This window comes from Haliaeetus leucocephalus, unplaced genomic scaffold (assembly GCF_000737465.1).
Source record: "Haliaeetus leucocephalus isolate CR32 unplaced genomic scaffold, Haliaeetus_leucocephalus-4.0 Scaffold1, whole genome shotgun sequence".
NCBI lineage: Eukaryota > Metazoa > Chordata > Aves > Accipitriformes > Accipitridae > Haliaeetus > Haliaeetus leucocephalus.
In genome coordinates, this window is record NW_010972437.1 from 20,893,459 (window position 1) to 20,914,252 (window position 20,794).

Consider the following 20,794-nt stretch of genomic DNA (forward strand, 5'->3'; position numbering starts at 1 on the left):
CTGGAGTCAGACTCTTGCGCTGCTCCTTTCCCTGGCGCTGTGAACCCAGGTTCCTGTCTGCGTCCTGACCCATCCAGCCCCTTAAAGGCTTGCACATGTGCTGGACTTACGTAGCCAAAGGGATTTCACTGGAGTCTGCTTGCAAAAATCAAGTCGTACGCATTGTGCTTGCCTTTCCGTGTGTGAGATCGAGGCAGGCACAACAACTGTGTCCTGCTCCTGAGCTTTGTGGTGTGCAGCCATTCTTCTGGATGCTGGAAGGAAAGGTGCTCCGAGAGCCGCACTGAGCTGCTTTCAGTACTGGCTGCAGCAATGTGCAGTTGCTGCTTGGAACGGGCTGCTGGTGTCTGATTCAGGCAGTGAAACCCAAGGGCTGAAGGATGGAAAATGGGTTTGACCTGCCTGTCTGGTCACCTTTGGCCCCTTAGATGCCATGGACAGTGGAGAAACTCCCTGGAGTTGATCTATACACCTAGCTGCCCAGCAATGTAAAGATAAAGATGTAGGAGGGAATTTTGCCTAGGTATGAAAAGAGAAGAGGAACTCACCTGCACAACCAGATCTGAGCTCCCTGAAGGCTGGGAAGGCTGTGTTTGAATCTGAACTGAATCCAGCCTAGGCTCTAGAAAAAGCAATGCCATGACTTAGATGTCATAGTATGTCTCTACTCTTGGTATAGATTTACATGCCTGTGTCTCTGGATGGGCGCTCAGAGCACTGTCAGTTGCAGAGACATTGCCACATAAAATACCTGGAAGCACCAAGTGCTTCTATTTTGGGCCACAAATTCCTGTGTATCCCTGGGCTGCTGTGTCTGCTCAGAAGTGCTCTCTAAGCAGCTGCACCCTCCTATCAGGATTCAGAGGAAAATGGTGTGGAGAGCAATAAGGGGGCAGGATTCAATTAGCAAGGAGTTCATCACAACACTTGGGGTCACATCCACTGGAAAGCAGAAGAGGCCATCTCTTCGCTCAGCAACCTCTTACCTGCAAAGCCCTCCCTGCTGGGCTCTCACAGCCTAATTGCTCTTAGTTAGTCTCTAGCTGATTGCACGATAGCTCTGTAAAATGGCTTTGCCCTCTTTGGATGTCTGTTCCTACATCAGACATAGTCCTTAGCTTCTCTCTCCTCAATCTTTACCCAAACGCTTTCGTTAATGCTCCTCCTTGCTTCTTCTTCGGTCAAGTTTGTGGGAACTTCGCCAAGTTGGCTGCTGGAAGTCCCTGACCATGCACTGTGCAGCCTATGAATCTGATTTCAGTTTTTGGAAGAATGAGGTAGGGGAAACCCGCTGTGCTTTGGTTCAGCCTTGTTTCCACATTGGCTTTTATGCGCTGCCAGTGGGGAGACTGCCAGTAAGAGGCAACTGCTGTTTTAAAGTGTACCAGGGGAAGAGAGAGTTCACAGTTCTTCTCTGTTTATGATTATTTCTTTGTCTTCTGGCATCCTGTCTGCAGAAATGGGAATTTTAAAAGAAGGTAAATGCTGGCCAACATCCCAAATCTCCTCACACCTGTGGGAAGCCAGTCAAATCACCTTCGCAATTTCATCTTTGTAAGGTTTCTCCTTGCCACTTTCCCATTTCTGTAGTTAAGAGTCTCCTTGAAGTTTTTATGCCACAAGATTACGCCAGAAGCAAAGCCACTTGCATCTGGCCCTTTTTCGGCGCTGATGCTTTCCAGGATGTGGTCCCGTCCTCCCTACAAAGGATCCAGATCACACTCTCCTCTCTGATTGTTTACAATTCATGTAGCAGAGAAGTGTTAGGATGGGGGGTTGTCTTTATGAAGAGCACATTTAAAGTTAAAACAAGGACTTTCTCTGGCCATCCACATGGTGCTTAACTTTGCATGAACAACCTATCTGAGATTAACCTTAACCTTTACTACAGCGTGTCTTTTACTTACATTTTCAAAGTGCCATTTTAAATGCTGCCTGGACTTGCTCGCCTTTCAACAAATGCTGCAAGTGAATTCCCTTAAATAGCAGCTGCTGACAGAGCAGCTCTGCCTGTGTTTAGTGTGAAGCCATGGCCAAGATCCAGGCGAGGTAGGAGTGGCAGGAGCACAGCCCGGTGCTGTCCCTTGGGTATCCCCACAGCCCTCTCACCCCAGGGCTCATTCCCTGCCTTTTCACAAGGGATGCAAAGGTTTGGAGGGGCAGCAGCTGGGGATGGGTTGATGGGTGCAAGAGCAGAGCTGGATGCTCCTCACGTGTTTCATGGGAGGTTTGCAAATGTGCCAGAGCAAGGGGAAGTCCCTAAGCAAATTACCATGCAGGATACGGCACATCCATCTCCACCTTCCTGCCCACGGCTTGTGCTCGGGCACCTGCCCTGTCTCGGGGGGAGGGAGGGTGGGAGAGCCTGGCCCCCTGCAGAAGCTGTCCCGCTCCACCACAAGCTGGGTATGCGTGTTGGAGAGGGGAAGGGAGTGTGTGTTTGTGTGTGTGTTGGTTGTCAGCTCTCAGCCCTGCCCTGACGTCGCGTCCAGCTGGTGCAGGAGTCAGATGAGGGCAGCCCAGCCTCTCCTTACAGGTTGGGCGGGTAGGAAGGATTAATTTCCTCTTCCATCCTAGCCACGCAGTCCTGGCCTTATTCCATGGTAGCAATTCTGCCCAGGGCATAGAAATTCACCAGCACATGCAGTGTCTTTGGGTTGTTTTTCTATTTTCTTTTTTTTTTTTTGTACAGTCCCTAAGAATAGCCTGGATACCTTTGAGCTGAGACCCTTGTTTCCTAGATTTAGAGGGGTGAAGCAGGATAAAAGGCTATGAAGAGACAGCTGTGACTTTCCAGCAAGCCCCAGCTACTTGGCAAACAAGAGCCTAGAAGCTCTTTTCACCTTAACAGCTCACGGAAACAGAAATTCAAGACCAGCTAAGGCAGGTGAACAAATGAGGCTGAAGGCTTTAAAGGGCCTGCCATCACCAAGTGAGGTCTCCAGGTCCTCCAGCGTAGCTGCCTTTCCTTCAGACATACAGCGAAGGTGTGCGGGCTGGCTCGTGGGGTGCGCTCTGACATGCAGCATGTCCGCCTGTGGCCATCAGTCCTGATTCAGCAAGTAACACCAGCAGCAAAGTGGGCTTTACCCTGGCCCCACCTGGAAATCAGGGCAGCCTGAGTACTTACAGGGAACATCTTGCTAGGACCGTGGGCCTGCTCAGACTAGAAAAACCCGTATCAAGCCCTGCTGCTCTGTCAGCAGTACGCTCTTGCCACAGTCTCCATCCACCAGTGCCCTGGGCTTTCCCCATCACTTGTGGGCAGCAGATGCTTAACGCTGTGGCTGTATGGCGGAGGCGGAAACAGTTTTCTCACCCAGCCCAGTTGACTGGGATGTGAAAACATTCCCAGTCGTCATGAAGGTCCCGCGTTTGCCTTTAGGATACAACGATGCATTAGGACTACTACTTCTGAGGAGCCGATGCACTTGGAGCTCACACCGCATTTGTACTGGCATAGCCTAAACTGATGAACTCCTCTTGTACCCTCCTCCTGCCAGTCAAAATCCTGGCAGTGTACAAAGCTGGGGCCCAAGAATTGGCATGGATGTGTGCATCAGTATGTGGTGTTTACCCAGAAGGCTGGTGTAGCTTGCTCCACGTGTGGTCCATGATGTAGGTGATGGGACCCCCTGCAAGGAAGAGTGATGGAGAAACAGTGAGTTATGGTCACATTAGAGAGGAGGTTAATCTAATGGGGAACAGCATCTGGGTTGCTGCCACAACTGGGGTGTTTTAGGGGATCTGAGCATAGATTTAGGCATTGTCAATGCACAGAAACACAATTGCTATATAGGATATGCAAGTCACTTAAAGCTTTTCCACCCGTTTTAATTAGCTTCTCAATGTCAGCACACCACTTGGGACTAAATGTTTAAGGTGAGTTCCTCAAGGCTGTACTATCTTGCTCTGAAAGCACATGATAGTGTAGAAATAATATCCAGGTATTAAGAAAAGGAAAATGCTTGTAGCTATTACTCTGGTTTGTCTCTCAGCAATGCTTCACCATGCAGTTTGTAGATTGTCCCTGATGTTTAAACTGGCATTTACTTACTCCTCCAGTCTTGGGTTTTTCCGTGCAGGGAACAGAGAGAGCTGGGAGAGGGAAAGATGGCGGGCTGCGAAATGCTTTGAGCTGTATCGTGCCAGAGGAGCAACTCCCCAAGTTCAGTGGTCAGTATTTAGTACTGGAAAAGGAAAATAAAATCAACATAGTCTTCTTCCCTCCATCTGCTCCCAGCATAGTTACACAGTGATGAGTGGGGTCTGGGAGTGTTTTTTGGTTTATAACAAGAAACCACCTTGTCCATCCAGCTTGCTTTCGTCAAATTGTGCAGCCTTTGAGAGGACCAAGCCCACCGAAGGCAGAAGGGCCATGTAGGACACATAGCAGTGACAGCAGCCGCAGGTCCTCGCAGTAACTAAAAGCCTTCATCTCTTCTGTCCTAGTTCTGGATACTGCGGGCCAGGAGGAGTTCAGCGCAATGCGGGAGCAGTACATGAGGACCGGAGACGGTTTTCTTATAGTCTACTCGGTGACGGACAAGGCTAGCTTCGAGCACGTGGACCGGTTCCACCAGCTGATCCTCAGAGTCAAGGACAGGTGGGTGCCGTGGAGCCAGGCGCTGCCTGACCCTGCTCCTGCCACTCTGGAGACCGTGCCGTGGGGCCGGTTGCACATCTCGCCCTGCCTTTCGCCTCCTGGGTGTCTCAGGGCATGTCCTTGTGTGTGGGTTCGTGGACCTACATATGAGGAATAAGAAGCGTTTTACCACTTCTGAGAAGCATGTAGTGCTTTCAGTGTGGAAAAGTTCAGTAGTGTTATGATGGAGTGGAAATGGGTCTGGAAGGGAGAAGCTCCTGCCAGAACGGTCTGGCAGAGCAGTGTGAGAAAAGCAGATCAGACACCTTTGAAGGTAACCAGTTTGGCTCTGAAGAGGGAGGAGGGATGCTCTGTGCAGAGTGCAGGCACTTTGGGAGCACCAGCAGGGAGACAGCAACCATTTAGCCCTAATCATTTTGTGTGTCCTGGCAGCATCCTTCTTTCCCTGCCTTCAGTTTGTGCCAAACAAACCTTAGAAGGTCCTGCATGATTTGGGCCTGTGAACAAGAGTCTTGAAGGGGAAGACGGCTCACGTGGGAAGGAACTGTATTTCTTACAAGGGGTGTAATGCAGTTAACGCATCGTGCTCTGTAGCGACCATTTTCAATGAATAAAACATCTCCGCGTGACTGGGGAGAAAGCAAGAGAGGTCGCCCGCTCCCCTCTTTGCGCACGCATGGGAGAAGGTAGCGCTGAGAGTTGAATCGTGGAAAGCAAATGCGTCCTGACAGAGCGAGGGGAAGCTGCCAGCTTATCTCCGAAATAACTCCCTCTTCCCATCCCAGTTCAGGAGGCGATGAATCCATCCTCACTGGGTGGGGTGTGAATTAGGCCCTTATATGTCTGCAGCTTTGAAACACTTAGTTTTTCCATTCATAATGGCTTTTAATTATGGAAGTCATCAAGAAAAGCCACCAGAGGTTTCAGGCCTCGTTGCTGGCTTCCTTTCGCAGCTCTGAATAACTTCCCCACAGGAAGGGTGGACTCGTATCATGTGAGGTTCAGCTGTGAGAAAGCTGACAGCTCTTCCAGTAAAGCATCCAAAGTGGAGCCCACAAGAGTGAAAAGCAAAGGAAAAACCACCCTTTGATTTCATCTAAATGAAGAAAAATGTCAGTCACTCAGTCTGCCTCCCAGATCACGACAGTCTTTTCTTCACTGCCAGCTCAGCTTGGGGCAAATTAAATCTGTTTCTGAAAGCTGAAGAAGACAGGACAGCGTTTCCGGCAACCTGCCCCAAACCGATGTCGGTTTTATCTAATTGAACTTTGTGAAAATAAGGTGCAGTATTCACTGTTTTGCTCTAGACTGAAACTTTTACCCCTCCGTACGCCGTGCAGACTCCGCGGCCGGCGTGTGAGAAGCAGGAAGTGAAACAGACTGGTGGGGTTGTTTTTGTTTCCCCGCTCAACGCCACCGAAGCGCACTGCGCGAGGAGCTTAACGCTTCGTCCAAAACCAGAAAATTGCAGCAGTAGGAGCAGCATGAGTAAAGAAACCATCCTGCCAGACCCACAGGTAGCTGGGAGCAGAGCATCGCCCTGGCTTTCAAGCTAACAGTCAGTTTTGGCAACTTAAAACCCAAAGAAATAGCAGGCTGCCGCGTTAGCAGAGCCGTTCAAAGCCTTCCTCCTGTTTCTCTCCATAACCTTCATTACAGTAAAACTTCCAACTATGGTAGCTTTGTCCAACTAACAGTCGTACGGCTTACAACAGGGAACAAAGTCCCCATAGAGTTTTATGCCTGATGTAAACAAGGCAAATGAGATACCGTCCAAATGTAATCCCTTTCTTATCAATGTGCTGCAAGCCAAAAAGGAATCAAATAATCCAGACAAGCAAGTGTTTTGCTCCAGAATGATCAGAGTCAAGATATATCAATGCTCAGGTATTAAAATTAAATCAAAGCCACATTATCAGAATGAGTAACTGTAAGACTGATTTAAAATGCAGAGTGCAGCACGGTATTTTTCCAGCCAGAGCAATGGGGCAGCGTGCCAGAGAGAAGATGGAGCCCTTATCGTCTCGATGAAAAATTACACGGAACTGCTATTTGAAAATCCAGAGTTACTCCAGGAAGTGTTTTATCCAAAATGAGTATGGCCAGCTGCTCCTTTCCCCAGTAAAATCTGCTCTGTTACAGCAGAAAACACTGGAATCATTTTAGGAGGGTTTAAAGTTAAATATAAGAAAATAATACTGCAATAACTGTCAATTATCAGAAGGGACCTCCTCCCTCCTAGCAGTGGGTAAAGCCCTGCAGCACGACTTTGCTCTCCGTGTCATGCAGCCGGAGGAGAGGCTCCGTATGGGAAGTGGGGTGGGGTGGGCAGCAGCTGTGCTGCCAGGACCTTCCGTGGCACGAGCTGCCTTGGTTCTGTTTAATTACTGGAGCTACGGGGATTTCTGCTGGGGGAGAACCTGACCCACATACCTCGTCAGGAGAGCCTTGCAGTGGACATGCCGTGGAGAGATGGGTCTCTTCTCAGGTGGTGGCTGGAGACACTCACTTACATGCCCAGTAAAGTTAGAGAAATACTGACTATTATTACAGAGGTAGATGGGTTTGGTGCAAAAGGATGGTTGTTCATCAGGTTTTTGCTCTGGGATTAGAAGCAAGAGATGGTAGGAAATAGCATCTGGAAGCTTAGCAAGACTTTTTGGTTCCCTCCAGCCTCATTCCAGCTACCACTGCCAGTCTTTCAGTTTGTCTTGGGGTAACAGCTGATGGGGATCTTTGCTCCCTGTCATTTTCTCCCCCATTTGATGCCCCTCTAAGCACCAGCTCCCAGATCCATCTCTTCTTCCCCCACGGTTGCTCTCAGTGAATGACCAGGACATAAACTGACACCAGTTCCTCCACCATACCTCGTTACCTTGCAATGATGAGCTGCTGCCAAGATATGCAGTTACTGAGAAGCCTTAACTGTTACAAAAGAGTCCCAGTCTCCTGTTCAAGATCTGTTTGTATGTCTCAGTTAATTTCCTGACTAATTCTGTAGTTCTTTCTTCACCTAGTTGGGTCTTCAGGCTTAGCTGTTACCAGGCATTGCAAAAACGATGACACTAAGTCCCTGAAGTGCCTGCAAATAAGAAGGAATGTGTGCATGCATGCAACTTGTCAAGTAAATTTTCACAATATTAACATATGGGTAGCACAGTCTGGGGGCTCATGTGTGTTCGTTTGGTCTTTCTTTATATTTCTTTACACGTATGTGCTGTGTCTGTAGCTGAAAATGTTAGATGATGGCAGCATCAGAAAGTGAAACTTATGCTCAGCATTTTTTATTGTAGTCTGCTAATAATTGGGTGGTGGTTTTGATTTTTTCCAGAGAGTCCTTTCCAATGATTTTGGTGGCAAACAAAGTTGATCTAATGCATTTACGGAAAATTACAAGAGAACAGGGAAGAGAAATGGCAACAAAACATAATGTAAGTTTGTGGTATTGTTTAATTGGTTGTTGTACGTCCCATTACAGGCATTCAGAATTGAATTCTCTGCTCATCTGGAGCTGAATTAAAGCATTTCTCTTACAATTGAACATTTGCAATTACATTTTTGACTACTGCTAAGTAGTGGCTATGCAGTTTCCTTTCAGTAGGTCCAGTTCTTCATTGAAACTAGAACCTCTGCTGTGCACCAGGCTGTAGCAAAGCTGTGGCCATCACAAAGCCATGTGTACGAGGTGTCTGCAAGTGGTGAGAAATGTGAAATGTTCAAAATGAGGGAAGAAAGTGCACTCTCCTGGAGTGAAAAGGCGGAGTCGGGCATTAGGAAGTAAACCCAGGTGTCTGCAGGAACGGAGGGTGTTAAAGATAATGAAGTTACAGGGTTGTTAAGCCTGTAAAATCTGGTCCACCATCTTAGCTCTGCATTACTCATGCCGTAGTTTAGCCTGAGAAATTGGTCTTGGATGGGTGCAAGTCCCATGCTACTCCACTAATCACCTCTAAATGCCAGCAGTCCTGAATACCCAGAGGGACACAACTCCTGTAGGAGGAACTGAATGGAAAGATAAAGGCAAACAGGAGACCTGAGACCTCTTGGCAGTTTGCTGTGCCTAAACAGCAGGCTGTGTGGTGTTTCTAAAGAAGCCACGATGGGAGTTTGGCAGGACTGGTTCACTCCCTCCTCTCCCCAAGGAAGCTCATTTCTGTAGGAGCCAGGACACCTAAACTGCAACACAACATGTTGCACCCATCTGTACATGCACGCTTTGGAAAAGGCCATGTACGAAAATACCTTATCAGAAGCAGTTTTATAAATCTGCCAGCGTGCTGGACGAGCACTCTAGGAGGCCCCATCTGGCTGTCAGACTTTGAAGGAGAAGATCATTTTACACTGAAGGGGAATTGTAGTCATGAAATATTCATGCAGTAGTCCTAATAAAATGTGGCAAGCAAGAATTTTTGGCAAGTGTTCGTCTTTCAACAACCTTCGGCTATTTTCATGTCTGCAAGCACAGCTTAGGGGGAGAGAACATCTGACGACATGAAGTATATGATTATTCTTCCCCAAACCCGGAGCTCTGATAGCAGCTGGTTTGCCTGGTGCTTATTCCGGACCTTTTGTAAGCGTTCGCTGACCTTGCTGTGAGCGTGAATGTGTTGATAGCAGTGCCATGACAACGCTTTGTTTACCTCTATTTCCCTGGTCTCTTAGGCACCCGATTTCTCTAGCCTTTAGGGTTTTTCATTTTGAGACTGGTTTGCTACCAGTGTGTAGGCTGTTACTAATCTCTTTTGTGATACGCTTCTCTCCTCCAGATTCCCTACATAGAAACTAGTGCCAAGGACCCACCTCTAAATGTTGACAAGGCCTTCCATGATCTCGTGAGGGTAATAAGGTAAGCTGCAAACTCTTCACTTGCTCACTGCCCGTGGACGGGACGTGCAGGAGTCCTGGCCCGGAGAGCCAGGAGCCAACTTTTGGGGAGCAGGGGCCAGGTGGTTTGGTTGGGGGTGGGAGATTCCTGGAGTTTATTAAACTTTCTTGTCCTGTGTCTGCATAGAGATGTTACTAGTACTTAGTTACCCTTGCAGGACATGAGTGCTAGGCAGCATGAGAACTAGCTGTGGCCATGACGAGAATATATTATTCAATGAACAGTGCAAAGCCTATGATAACGATCAGCTTTAAAAGGCCTGTATTAAAAGCTCTGGACCAGTAACTTGGGTTTTCATAGCTTTGTTCTCTCAGGGTCTCGTGTTGCCAGAGGTTAAAAAGGACTGGCAAAAAATTCCACAAAATTCTAATTTTGTAGGTGACTGCTAACATTTTTTGCTCACTAAATGGAAAAAATTAAGCCGCTTTATATGAGAAACAGCATGACCTAATGGCTAAGCCACAGGTTTCCTCCTCAGACTGCAGAGGTTTGTTCCTAGTTTTGGCACGAGCTGCCTTTGCTCGCCTTGGCAAATGCCTGCTCCCCGGGCGAAGCCCTGCTCCAGCTGCCGGCAGGGAGGGACTGCCTTCCAAAGATCCCGGCTGCCCTGCGGGAAAAGAGCTGCATGCACATCTCAGCATCTCGGCTGATAACTTCAAATCTCTCTCAGAAGATTTGTTTTTCTGGCATCAGTTGTTTGCCAGATTTTTCTAGGCCCTCATTTTTCATGTTTTGGGAGGGTGCTGAGCTGAAATCATGCTCCTCCCCGCCGTGCAGTCAAAGTGCCTCACTCGGCAATTAAACCATGAGGCATTTATTCACAGCATATCTGTACTTGTGAATATCTTAGCGCAGCCTCGAGTCAGCCTCTATCAAAAGCAGATGGTACTGCCCACTCTTCCCACATGTCTCAAAAGCAGGGGGCAGAAAGTCTTTGGAGAACTACAGAGCTGAGTTGGAAATGTCCCAAGCTATTTCCCAACTGTTCTGTAACTCAGCATTAGCTGGCTAGATATTACTTTCGTGTTACAGTGAGCACTTAACCACCATCTATTCTACTCTCAGGGAAAAAAAAATATAGCCAAAATAAGATGGTGAGGCTCTGTTTACTTTCTCTATATAACACGACTCCAGACAGGCTGGAAGGAGCGTTGTAATGAGACATCACTAAATTCAAGCCCTTAAAATGCTCCCCATAACCTCAAAAATAGGTGATGCACATCAGTTCCCCGAGTAGTCACCATGAAAGTCATTGCCAGCCAGCTGAAACCCTCCATGGCATCAAGGGCACCAGAGATGTTCACAAGAGCTGGGACTCAGGTTAATTCAGAGAGCAGAGAGATGCTGTGTGATCTAGCTCGTTATTTGCCACAAAGCAGCTTTGCATGGTCTTTGGATGTTGCAAACTGTCCGCAGCCGTAGGATGGCATCACCCACCAAGTATTGCTTTTCTATTTTTTAAGTGAGCTTTTCCAAATAAAACATAATTTTACAGCTCCCTACTAACTGTGTCATTCCTGGAGTGCTTTACAAACGTAGAGGCTCCTCAGAGCCACTATGAGTTTGTAGGGTGAGGACGCTCCTTCAGGGTTGGCACTGTTTGTACTCCTTGCACTGGGCTGATTCCTAGTTTATTTAGCTTCATCCAAGAAACTGTTGTCTGGAAGTAATCCAGAAAGGAGTGGGGTGATTGAGTCTGCCCGACAGGTCTCTTAAATTTGCTGATAACCCTTTTCTGCCGCAGCAGTTGCGTACACAAGGACTGTCACAGCAGAAATCTTGAGTGGGTGTGGGACATGGTTTTCTGGATCTCTAAAACAGTTCCAGAACACTGTGAACAGCTTGCGGCTGCTTAGTGTGTATCCAAATTAACTTTAAAGTATTTTTTTTATTTCAGCTTTCTAGTTTTGAGCTTTAAGTTTTATGTTTTTCATGCGTCCAGCCTTCATCCTCGCTGAAAAAGATTCTTTTTAGCCAAAGCTGAGTTTTTCAGGTGGCTGCAAGCATTTGGGAGCTGAGGCTGTAAGAAAAACATCAACTAAAGCCATAATGGTTTGTCCCCCACCTATGTCTCATCCTGGTCTGGATAACTTGGTCTAAACACTCAGTTTTGTGCCTGGCATATTACATAGCGAAGAGGCTAGTTTTGAACTATTCAAACTCTCAGGTTGGTTATTTAAACACTGTTTGCATCTACAGAAGCTGCCAGTGTTTGTATGGTTTATCTTGCAATAAAATCTAAGGCTACAGGCTGCCTATCAGGTCTTGGAACTACAAAGCTGCCTTCTGTTGAATTTGCACCGCTGGGGTAGCTGAGTTGCAGCTGGGCTGCTGCAAACAGGCACAGTTGCAAACAGGCGTTTGGGCAATGCCTCATCTTAATGAAAAGAGAGAAGACCTCAACGTCACGTTTTAGAGGGTGCTCACAACCCGCCTGACTGATGGGGGCTGCTGCGGCGTGCAGGAGTGCTCTCAGCTGCGTGTTCCTGGCGGCTGTGACTTCCCACAGCCAGGGACATCTTTCTGGGGTCAGCTTGCTCTCCGTGCTCTGGTGCTCTCCGCAACTTCTAGGGGAGGCCAGAGCCCCATCGGCAGCAGACTCTGTTTTTTCATTATTATTTTTTAGCCCCCTTCCATAACCAAGTCCACAGCAGTGCAGCTGGCTAAGGGCAATGCCAGCTGAAAGCAAATCTTTCCAGGAGGGTTTATTTCTCTGCACTCTGTATCTCTTTCAGCCTCTTCCCTAATGAGCCTTAGCAGCAGTGTGATGGATGGCGTTGCATTGCTTAGAGCATCCGTGTTTCCCGGAGCAGCCCCTGGCAGGGGAGGAGGCAGCAGTTCACCCAGGGCAACCGGAGGCATAGTGCCCTGGCAGGACGTACATCCCTGCCGTCAGCCTTAATGTTCGCTTATGGCTTCTTTCCTCCTTCCTTAAAAATGCAGGCGGTTGTCTTGTTAGCTGTGTGGCATGAAAAGCCATGTGGTGCTGGCAGGGTATATGGAGAGGTATATGCAAATATACATACGCATGCCAAGATGCCATTCTGCTGGCTGCCCAGAGCTCTGGATGCCGATGTCCGACCCAGCCTCGTGTCTCACCTGCATATTTCCCTCTCTGTCTCCCAAACCAGGCAACAGATCCCAGAGAAAAGCCAGAAGAAGAAGAAAAAGACCAAATGGCGAGGGGACAGAGCCACGGGCTCCCACAAACTCCAGTGCGTGATTTTGTGACGGGACCGCCTGGGAGTGCCTTGGATGCCTCCCTCCTCCCCCCTTGACCCACCGCCGACCCAGGCGAGGAGCAGCAGCAGCCCGCCGCCCCCTCGGGCTCCCCACGGCAGCTCGGGCTCGGAGGAGGGGGCTCGACGGGGTCCGGACCCCCCCGGAGGGGGGCTGCATGTCGGGGCCGGCGTGGGAGCCGTGCGAATGGGAGGCGGAAGGGATCAGCAGGACCTCGGCTCTCGAACATCCCCAGCGCCTTCCAGGGGCCTCCATGATGTTTATTTAAAAAAAAAGGGGGGGAGAAAAAGAAAAAAAAAAAAGTGTTGGTTTTATCTGCAAACATTTCTCCTTGTGACCCATTTCTGAACAGCCATGAATAGCCCCCCTGTTTGGTACAGTCATCTGTGTATGTGTGGGGGAAGGGAGAGGGCTTTTCTTTTCTTTCTATAATTTTTTTTTTTGTCCTCTTCTCCTTTTTCGTTGTTTGCTCAGCGAGTGTTGGGTTGCAAAGAAACACGGCCGGGGTTAGATTTTTTGCACTGAACTCTCTCTTAGGCAGCAGTGCCAAAACACGACTTCATATGAAAGTGCATAGATTTGGAGGAAGAAAATGAATTCCAGCTGCTCTGGGTGCTCCAGACATTGTGTCAGACTCTGGAGGGCAGCCAGCTCACAGACCATAAACTCCAGCTTAGGAAAGGAGGTTTGGGCTTGGATTATTTTTTTTTTTTTCCTTACCCTTTGTCAAGAGGTTTTGTTTCTGTTTTGTAATTTGGGGCATGTCAAAGTTAAGATGTTTTGTTAACCTGGAAGTATTTAAATTAAAGTAATTTACAAATGGAAGGGTATGTCATCTTTAAGGGGGGGGAAAGGGAGAGAGGAAGTAAAACCTGAACTGAATTTGTTATCTGGGTGTTGAATTTCTCCCTCATAAATGTGTGTAAAGCCGTGTGATCTAAATCCCTCTTTATTATTCCTTAACCTTTCCCTGCAAAGCCATTCTTGGGTAGATGAATTGTTTTGCTTTTCCCAGGCTCATCTCGTACACAGAGAAAAAAATCTGTTTATGGGCTTTGGCTCAATGTTTCTTCATTTCTTCTTCTTCCTCCTTCACTGAGAGTTGGTGACTTGAAAGGAAGAGGTGTTTTGAAAATGATTCAAGTGGGATGTGTCTCTTCATAAGCTTACTATATCTAAAATGTCTCTCTGAAAACAGCAAAGGCTAAATATCTTTATGCCTTATGAAAAGGCAAGGCAAAAAACCTGCAGCCATTCAAGCCACCATCTGTAGCACCAGAAATATGGTTGTGCCCATCCTGAAGGGGCCACACGTTCTTTCACACCTTTCCTGGCACTAAGAATTGCAGTGGCAAATTTTTCTTCAATTTAATGGATTGTCATCTGCTGGACTGAAGCCATCGGCTCCATTCACAGGGTCACCAAACCCCTTTAAAAGTAACAACTTGCTTTTCATCAGCTTGAATCCTATACAAATATGCTTTATAGGCATGACTTAAAATATTGGCAGAGTATGAATGCTTGAGATTTGTGTGTCTGAGCGCAGAAAATCCTAGTACTGGATATTGAAGATCCATTCAAGATGGTGGATCATCACAGACTTAGTTGTTTACATTTGTCTTTGCAACCTGTTTGCCACCGGATTTCGTTTCTTGACTCTTTGCCAGGCCACCTTTTAAAAAGGGAGTTGGCTGCTGATTATTTTTCAGGTGAGTGAGGCTAATGAAAACATTTTCCTAATTTGTCCAGTCTTCATCACAGCCAGAAGATGGCAAATGTCTGCGGCTGGCTCAGCGAGCTGTGATGCTGGCTCCATTGCCTCCGTCCCCTTTTGTGTGATGACAGATGCTGGGGATGGATTAAGGAGGGGGATATTGGAAAGAAATATCTTTTGTGGACTCTTAACGTTGGATGTGGGCCATACGCTTCAGTAAAGTTGCAACACCCTGTGTCAACCGAGATCTGGCTCCAGACCTTCACAGCATTTCTCCCACTTTATTGTTTTCTTGTTGGCTGAACTGCGGTGACTGAACCCATCTGGGTCAAATCCTGGCTCTTGAGACTTGCCACTATCTTCTGGAGGTGAAGAGCTCCCTGTAGGCATTTCATTTGTTCTGCCTTGGAAACCTCTAGTAAATCAGAAGATGTCTGATATTTGCAACCAAACCAATTTGCTGTAACCCCCGTTGCCACTTTCCTGCCAGAATCCTTGTCTAGCCTGACTACTGGCTTAATTTTTTTAATTAACACAACTAATGCTGTGGAATCCCCCCCACAAGAAGATGATGGCATTTTCAGGGAGCCCTGTTAATACCCCCTAGAGCCCTTCCACTTAAAAATAACCTGATTTCTGCTGAAACCCCTCATCATTACTTTTATCTAACCCATTGGGAATACTTGCCTGAAAACAGCATGTGTGTATCTTGAGTCACATCTGCTGGGTACTCAGCACTGCGTGTGAGAAATTACCTGCTTTTTCTGAAGCATCTTAATTGTTTCTTCAGCTTCTTTAGCAATTAACAGCTATTGCAGAATAATGGGGAGGAAGAGAAAGGAGCAGATTAACAACTGAATATGGATAGTGGCAAATGGGGACAGCATGCCCGTTTCCTTCCATGTGCATCAACTTGTTTATAGCAAGGAGTGTTTTCCAACAGGGATCGCATCTCTAGCAAGTCTAGGGTGCTCAAAATAGCGAGGTGTACAAAGCCTACTGCCATCTAATTCACCCTTTCATATTCAGGGCCATTGGGAACCCAAGAGCACCTTCCCTGCTATACGCAGCACCTAGGCACCTGGGTTGTGAGACACCGGTTGGCGGTACTTACACTACAAAAAGCACCAGCTGTGCTGGTGGGTAGCTTTTTTTTTTCTATGGAGCATCCAGTGGATAGGCACTTTTTTGCTGTGGTCAGAGACAGTCTGGAGAAGGATCCTGTAAGGGTGTGCTTGGGGGTTATTTAACAAAGAGCTGATGGTCCGAGTGACCTAACATCTTCAGCCCCTGGGTTAATCTGCATTCGCTTGTCTCGGAGCAATCTGGTTCCTCTTCTACTAAACAGGAATTTAGAAGGTAGAGCTGGCCATAGCCTTACCTTGCTTTCAATATACACTTTCAAACAAAATGAAAAGAGAAGAGGGATAAAACCTTGCAGACTTACTTGTATTTGGTAATGAAATGGCCTCCTTTTTTCATTTTAGACACTGAACAATATTTGTAAAACAACAAAAAAAACCTTAAGCTATATAAGTTTTGGCTTCGTAAAGGCATAATCACCTCCCGAACCAGGGATCTCATCCCAGCTGTACCACTGCCTTCAGGTGAATCATGTTGCTGTTTCCTCCCTCAGGTCCTTCTGCCTATAAAGCAGACACTGGCTTGTTTTCTTACTGGCTTTTGAGATGTATGGCATTTATTGTACAGGCAGAGTCATCTGTCTGTCTACCTTTGTCTCTCATTTAAGGGAAAGGGGAGGTGGGAAGGAAGAGAAGGAAAAGTACCTGGCTGAAATAAATACATTTTCCTCTGGTGTAAGCAGAGGCTTTAATTGTCCCTCTCTGCCTACCAAATCTAAATGGAACAAAAGCCTGGTAACAATAAAAACAAACAAAAAAAACCACATGAGCAGGCCTGCAGGTGGTGGGCTATCTACAAACCTGCTTTCTTGGCTGTCTCAGCCAAGGCCAGTGCTATTGCTGGCAAAGCTGCTAAATGACAGTCTGGGTACATCTGAGTAAGCCATTTTCAGACGATGGTGCTCAGCAGAAAAACACTAGAGATGGTGAACAAGACAAGGAAGAGCTTAATGAGGGGCTGAAATTGCTTAGTTTGGATCAGATGTTTCAGTTTAACAAGAGGCCATTGCAGTATGTTGCTCTGTTCCTTAATCTGTCATAATTAATTTTGGCTGGCTCTTTAAACATACAGCTGTACTAGAATTTGTAAATTGGGATAGGCTGAGGGTTTTAGACATACACGAGATGTCTCGTCTCGAGAGGAAATGAGTATTGTTAGGCACGGAGAGGGCAGCATTGTGATACTGGCTCAGGCCTTTCCTTTTTTTTTTTTCTTTTTTTTTTTTGCTTGTTACCATCCTAAGGCCAAAACAGACTGCTCAGAGCCTTGTTCAGCTCCAGTGATTTCAAGGGATGGTTGTTAAAAGCTGAAGTGCTTGGGAAGGAGGCAATCCGCCCAAAGCTCTGCTAAGAGTAGAATATAATGAAGAATATAGAATATAATGAAGAATACAGAATATAAGAGTGTTTTAAGAGATAACAACTTGTGGACTACTCCAAATGTCAGGGTTCAGATAATGTATTTCCTAATGAGAGAGAGAGAGAGGGCTTGAGAGAAGTTGAGCATTAAAGAAATAGCCAAGCCCCTGTGACAACTGCCACATCAAGCTCTGTACCTAGGACTGGACGGAAAAGCGCTGTGTCTGGAAATCCAAGTTCTGTGAGCTGGGGTTCAGTGGCCAATCTATCTGCTGTAGGCTGGGCAGAAAGGAGGACCTTTAGTGCACTTATGAAGTACTGCATTACAGCTACACAGCAAACATGACAGTAAAAAGGAGACGAAGGATGCTGTGGCACAGGGAGCGTTGCAGTTCTTGGTCACTGCTCCCTGTGCTGGGAGGTCTGCTGGGGCCAGCAGTCACATAGGCTCAATTCTGTGTCTTGTATATATGTACTTAATGCTGTCTGAGATACCTCGGGGTATCCAGGGTGTTTGCCTGGGAGTTTCAGATGTAACACAAGACCTATGGGAGATCCAGGTAAGATTCACCTGAGTGTCTGAAATGGCTCCAGATGTGTGTCTTCAGGCAGCTAGCTGGCTGTTTGAGAGCTCTTTCCTATTTCACAGCAGCGCTCTGAGAAAAGTCTGTGGATATTTCAAGTGTCTGGATATTCTAGCTCTTCTCCTGCAAAGTGATCTCACCTGCTTTTTAGGGACTCACCGATGCATCAAAACAAAGTCTGAAGTAGAAGTCACCAATTTTGCAAAATGTATTAATTGCATCATGCAGGCTAAGCAATCTCATGAGTATCACTTGCACAATTAGGCTGTAAATAATTCAATATTTGGCTATCAGGGATTCCATCGATATTATGCAGGCTTTTTGCTTCTTTTTCTCTTGCATGCAAGGGAAATAAATATTTCATAGGTGACCTCACAGACACAGTTTCTGGGATGACATGGGACTTGCTTGCAACAGAACAGAGCAGGGAGACGACTCTGCGTGTGCCGGATCCCACAACCGGGAGGGACAAGGAGGAGCAGCAGCACGGAGGTATGCTCTGGTTTGGGGGTTTTTACCCACCACTGTGGCAAATCCCTCCAGCTTGAAGAAGTCACACGTAAGTGGCCAGCAGGTCAGGCAGACCAAGGCTTCCCGAGGCAGGAGAAACGTGCGGGTGCTGCATCGCTGCTGTGTGCGGTGCCGAAGGGAGGGGGCCAGGAGAGGAAAGCTTACGCTCAGCATGTGAGACCTGCCAGGTCGGTGAGCACAAGGGTTAGTGTTCCCGACAGTGATGGGGATGTCCAGCAGTGCTGAGTGCGGAGTAGAGACAGGCAAAATCACCTAATCCTTCTGGCAGTTTTGGGACAGCTTTTTTATTTCTTTTGAATTGAGGGCTCCCTTTGCCAAATCCTGGGGGACCAGCAACATCATGCTAAGCCCAGCTCAGCAGCCTGACCTGCCACAAGTGTTACTACTTCTCTGGTTTCCATCCCTCCTCCCAGGTCTCTTCTGCAGACCAGGGCATGTACAACATAGTCTGAGAGCTCAGACTGGGCATGTGGTCAGGTCCAGGAGCCAAAGAGAAGGGACTCAGACAAAATCCTGGATTTGCTCAAAAAGAAAGCAGGAGCAAGAGAAGGAGGAAGGACCTTTGTGAATTGGGAGCCTGTTCTATAAAGCCAAATCCTCTGCAAATCTGGGTAAGAGACATTGTAGAGTCTGTGATTAAGACAATCTCTGCTGAGAAGTCAGCCCAGCTGAACAAGTCACGAGCTGGTCCTTGGACGGCTGCACGCAGGGGTGGTTGTCGTGTGGCTTCTGTGACGGCGGCTCCTCTCGACTACCGTAATGGAGCCTAACCAGCCTGAGACCCAGTCAGGTACTTGGCATGTCTCTTTGCATCTCAATAGCCCACGTCCCCTCAAAGCAGGAGCCCTGGCGCTGGGAACCCACTGAAACGCCTGGGCACATGCTTATGGGGCAGGGGTTTCTTTTCTGCTAGCTGCATAATAAGAGCCGTGTTTCAAACAACAGTCCCCGGGATGTGAGCCGACAAAAAGCAGGAAATTCGAAGCGAAGGCTGATGCACCGGGCTCTGCTCACACAATTGTGGGGGTCGAACAAAGCACAATGGCCTGAGCTGGGGACAGGGTGCTGCTCACCCTCCCCCCGGGAGCTTCCTGCCTTGCCATCCCCTCATCCCCATCTCAAAACCTTCACAAGAGCTTAAGCCGGTTTCTGGCATTGAGTTTCCCACAGAGCTGGTCACAGAGTTTCGTTCCCACGTTTGGTTTTTTTTTTTTTTTGCTTGGCTTGGTGAAGTCTCTTTGTCTCCTCCAGCACCCTTTGGCCAGAAGGTTTAGCTTGCTGACGAGGGGGTGTTTGGGCAGCCTTTGGCAGGAGGTGCTTCATGGGGAAGAGGAGGTGCAGCAGGAGATGGGGAAAGCAAAGCAGTCACACCACCAGCATAAAATAAAGTCAAAGGTGGCATTCTGCTAAGTTTTTGGTGGGTTTACTCTAGCATGTAACAATTATTCTGGCAAAACTCACGTGATACCTGCTGCCACAAGTATAGAGAAGTAGCACTAAGGATTTTTCATTCCAGGATCTTAAAGCATTCATGAATCAATCCAACCACTTTGCAGTGAGGACACTCAGAGGTGGCAGATCTTGTTCTGTAGGCCGCAGAAACAAGAGCGCAGCGATCTGAAGTGTGGAGAAAGAATGAGCTGAAGTTGGTGACGTGCCCGAACACCTAGCACTGTTGGGACTTGGGCTCAATTTGCTTCAAGCTGTGAAACTACAATTAGCATAGACTTAACTGAAGATAAATATTACATGCTGAAAGAAGAGGTCCAAGGCCAGCTATCTTGAGAGGTTCAGTCCCTGATAAAAACTGTAAATACCTACTAGATACAGACTGCTTCCAAAAGTGGTGTATTTCTTAGTATTTCCAATTGATTTTTTTTCCTAAACAATCCATCTCCCTCCTAATTTGGCATTCAGCTTATCACATCCTAGAGATAAAATAAAAATGGAAAAGATCACAAGTTCACTTCATTTAGGAAAAAAAAAGCATATTCTTTGTAAAATGCCTTTGGACTTACGTGACTGCTTTTGTTTTTCTTACAGAACAAAAGCTTGAATCCTGCTTGTCCCATGGACCCCCAATACCGGTGACTGTATCAGCAATGGGCTGCCCTAGGAGAACAAACCTTGGTGCTCCCTTGTGAGCACCAAGCATAAGCCATGTGAGCCCACAGCTAGGTTGCTGTTTCAAGTTTCCAAGGGGCAGAGGCTAATGCTTATTTTTAAAATAACAGGACCTTTGGCAATGTTGTCCTAAGGCAACAACAAAGAAATGATGGTATCTAATCTCAGTGTGGCTGTTCCTCTTAGCATCCAGAGGACCTTCAGAACTGGCCATATAAATTAGGTTACTAATGCCTGTGCTGGATAAACTACTTCTGCTTCTTGGGCCAGCATTAGCATCAGCCTGACCAATGCTACAGGGAGGAAGGCTGCCTCTGTTTCTTGGGGTTTATTGCCAACTAATGCCAAACTGCAGGCTTATTCAGCCCTAGCAATGGTCTCAGTTGGGTTTCCTCTTACTGTGACCAGTATGGGACTTGTAGCACTGAAAAATCACCAGAGAGACAGTTTGGCTATGGCACAGTATCTTTTACTGCCCAGCTGCCTCTTCTCTGCAACAGTCTTTTTACCACAGGCTCTGTAACGGTGGGACAGAGCTGGTGCTCCTCCCTAGAGAGAAGCTGGTACCTTGAATTTGATGGTGTGGGCTTGGGTTTGTGTCTACTGCAC

At 47.3% G+C, this 20,794-nt stretch overlaps 1 protein-coding gene across 2 annotated transcripts in view; it reads left to right on the forward strand.

Moving 5' to 3' along the window:
* MRAS (muscle RAS oncogene homolog) overlaps positions 1–13,616 on the forward strand; it is a 40,981-nt gene extending 27,365 nt beyond the window's left edge. For both annotated transcript variants that reach the window (XM_010568574.1, XM_010568566.1), the window contains 4 exons: positions 4,453–4,606; positions 7,938–8,037; positions 9,373–9,452; positions 12,623–13,616. In XM_010568574.1, coding sequence (XP_010566876.1) covers positions 4,453–4,606; positions 7,938–8,037; positions 9,373–9,452; positions 12,623–12,722 — 434 coding nt within the window. In that variant the 3' untranslated portion in view covers positions 12,723–13,616. The remainder of the gene's footprint in view (positions 1–4,452; positions 4,607–7,937; positions 8,038–9,372; positions 9,453–12,622) is intronic.
* The last annotated feature ends 7,178 nt before the right edge of the window (positions 13,617–20,794 follow it).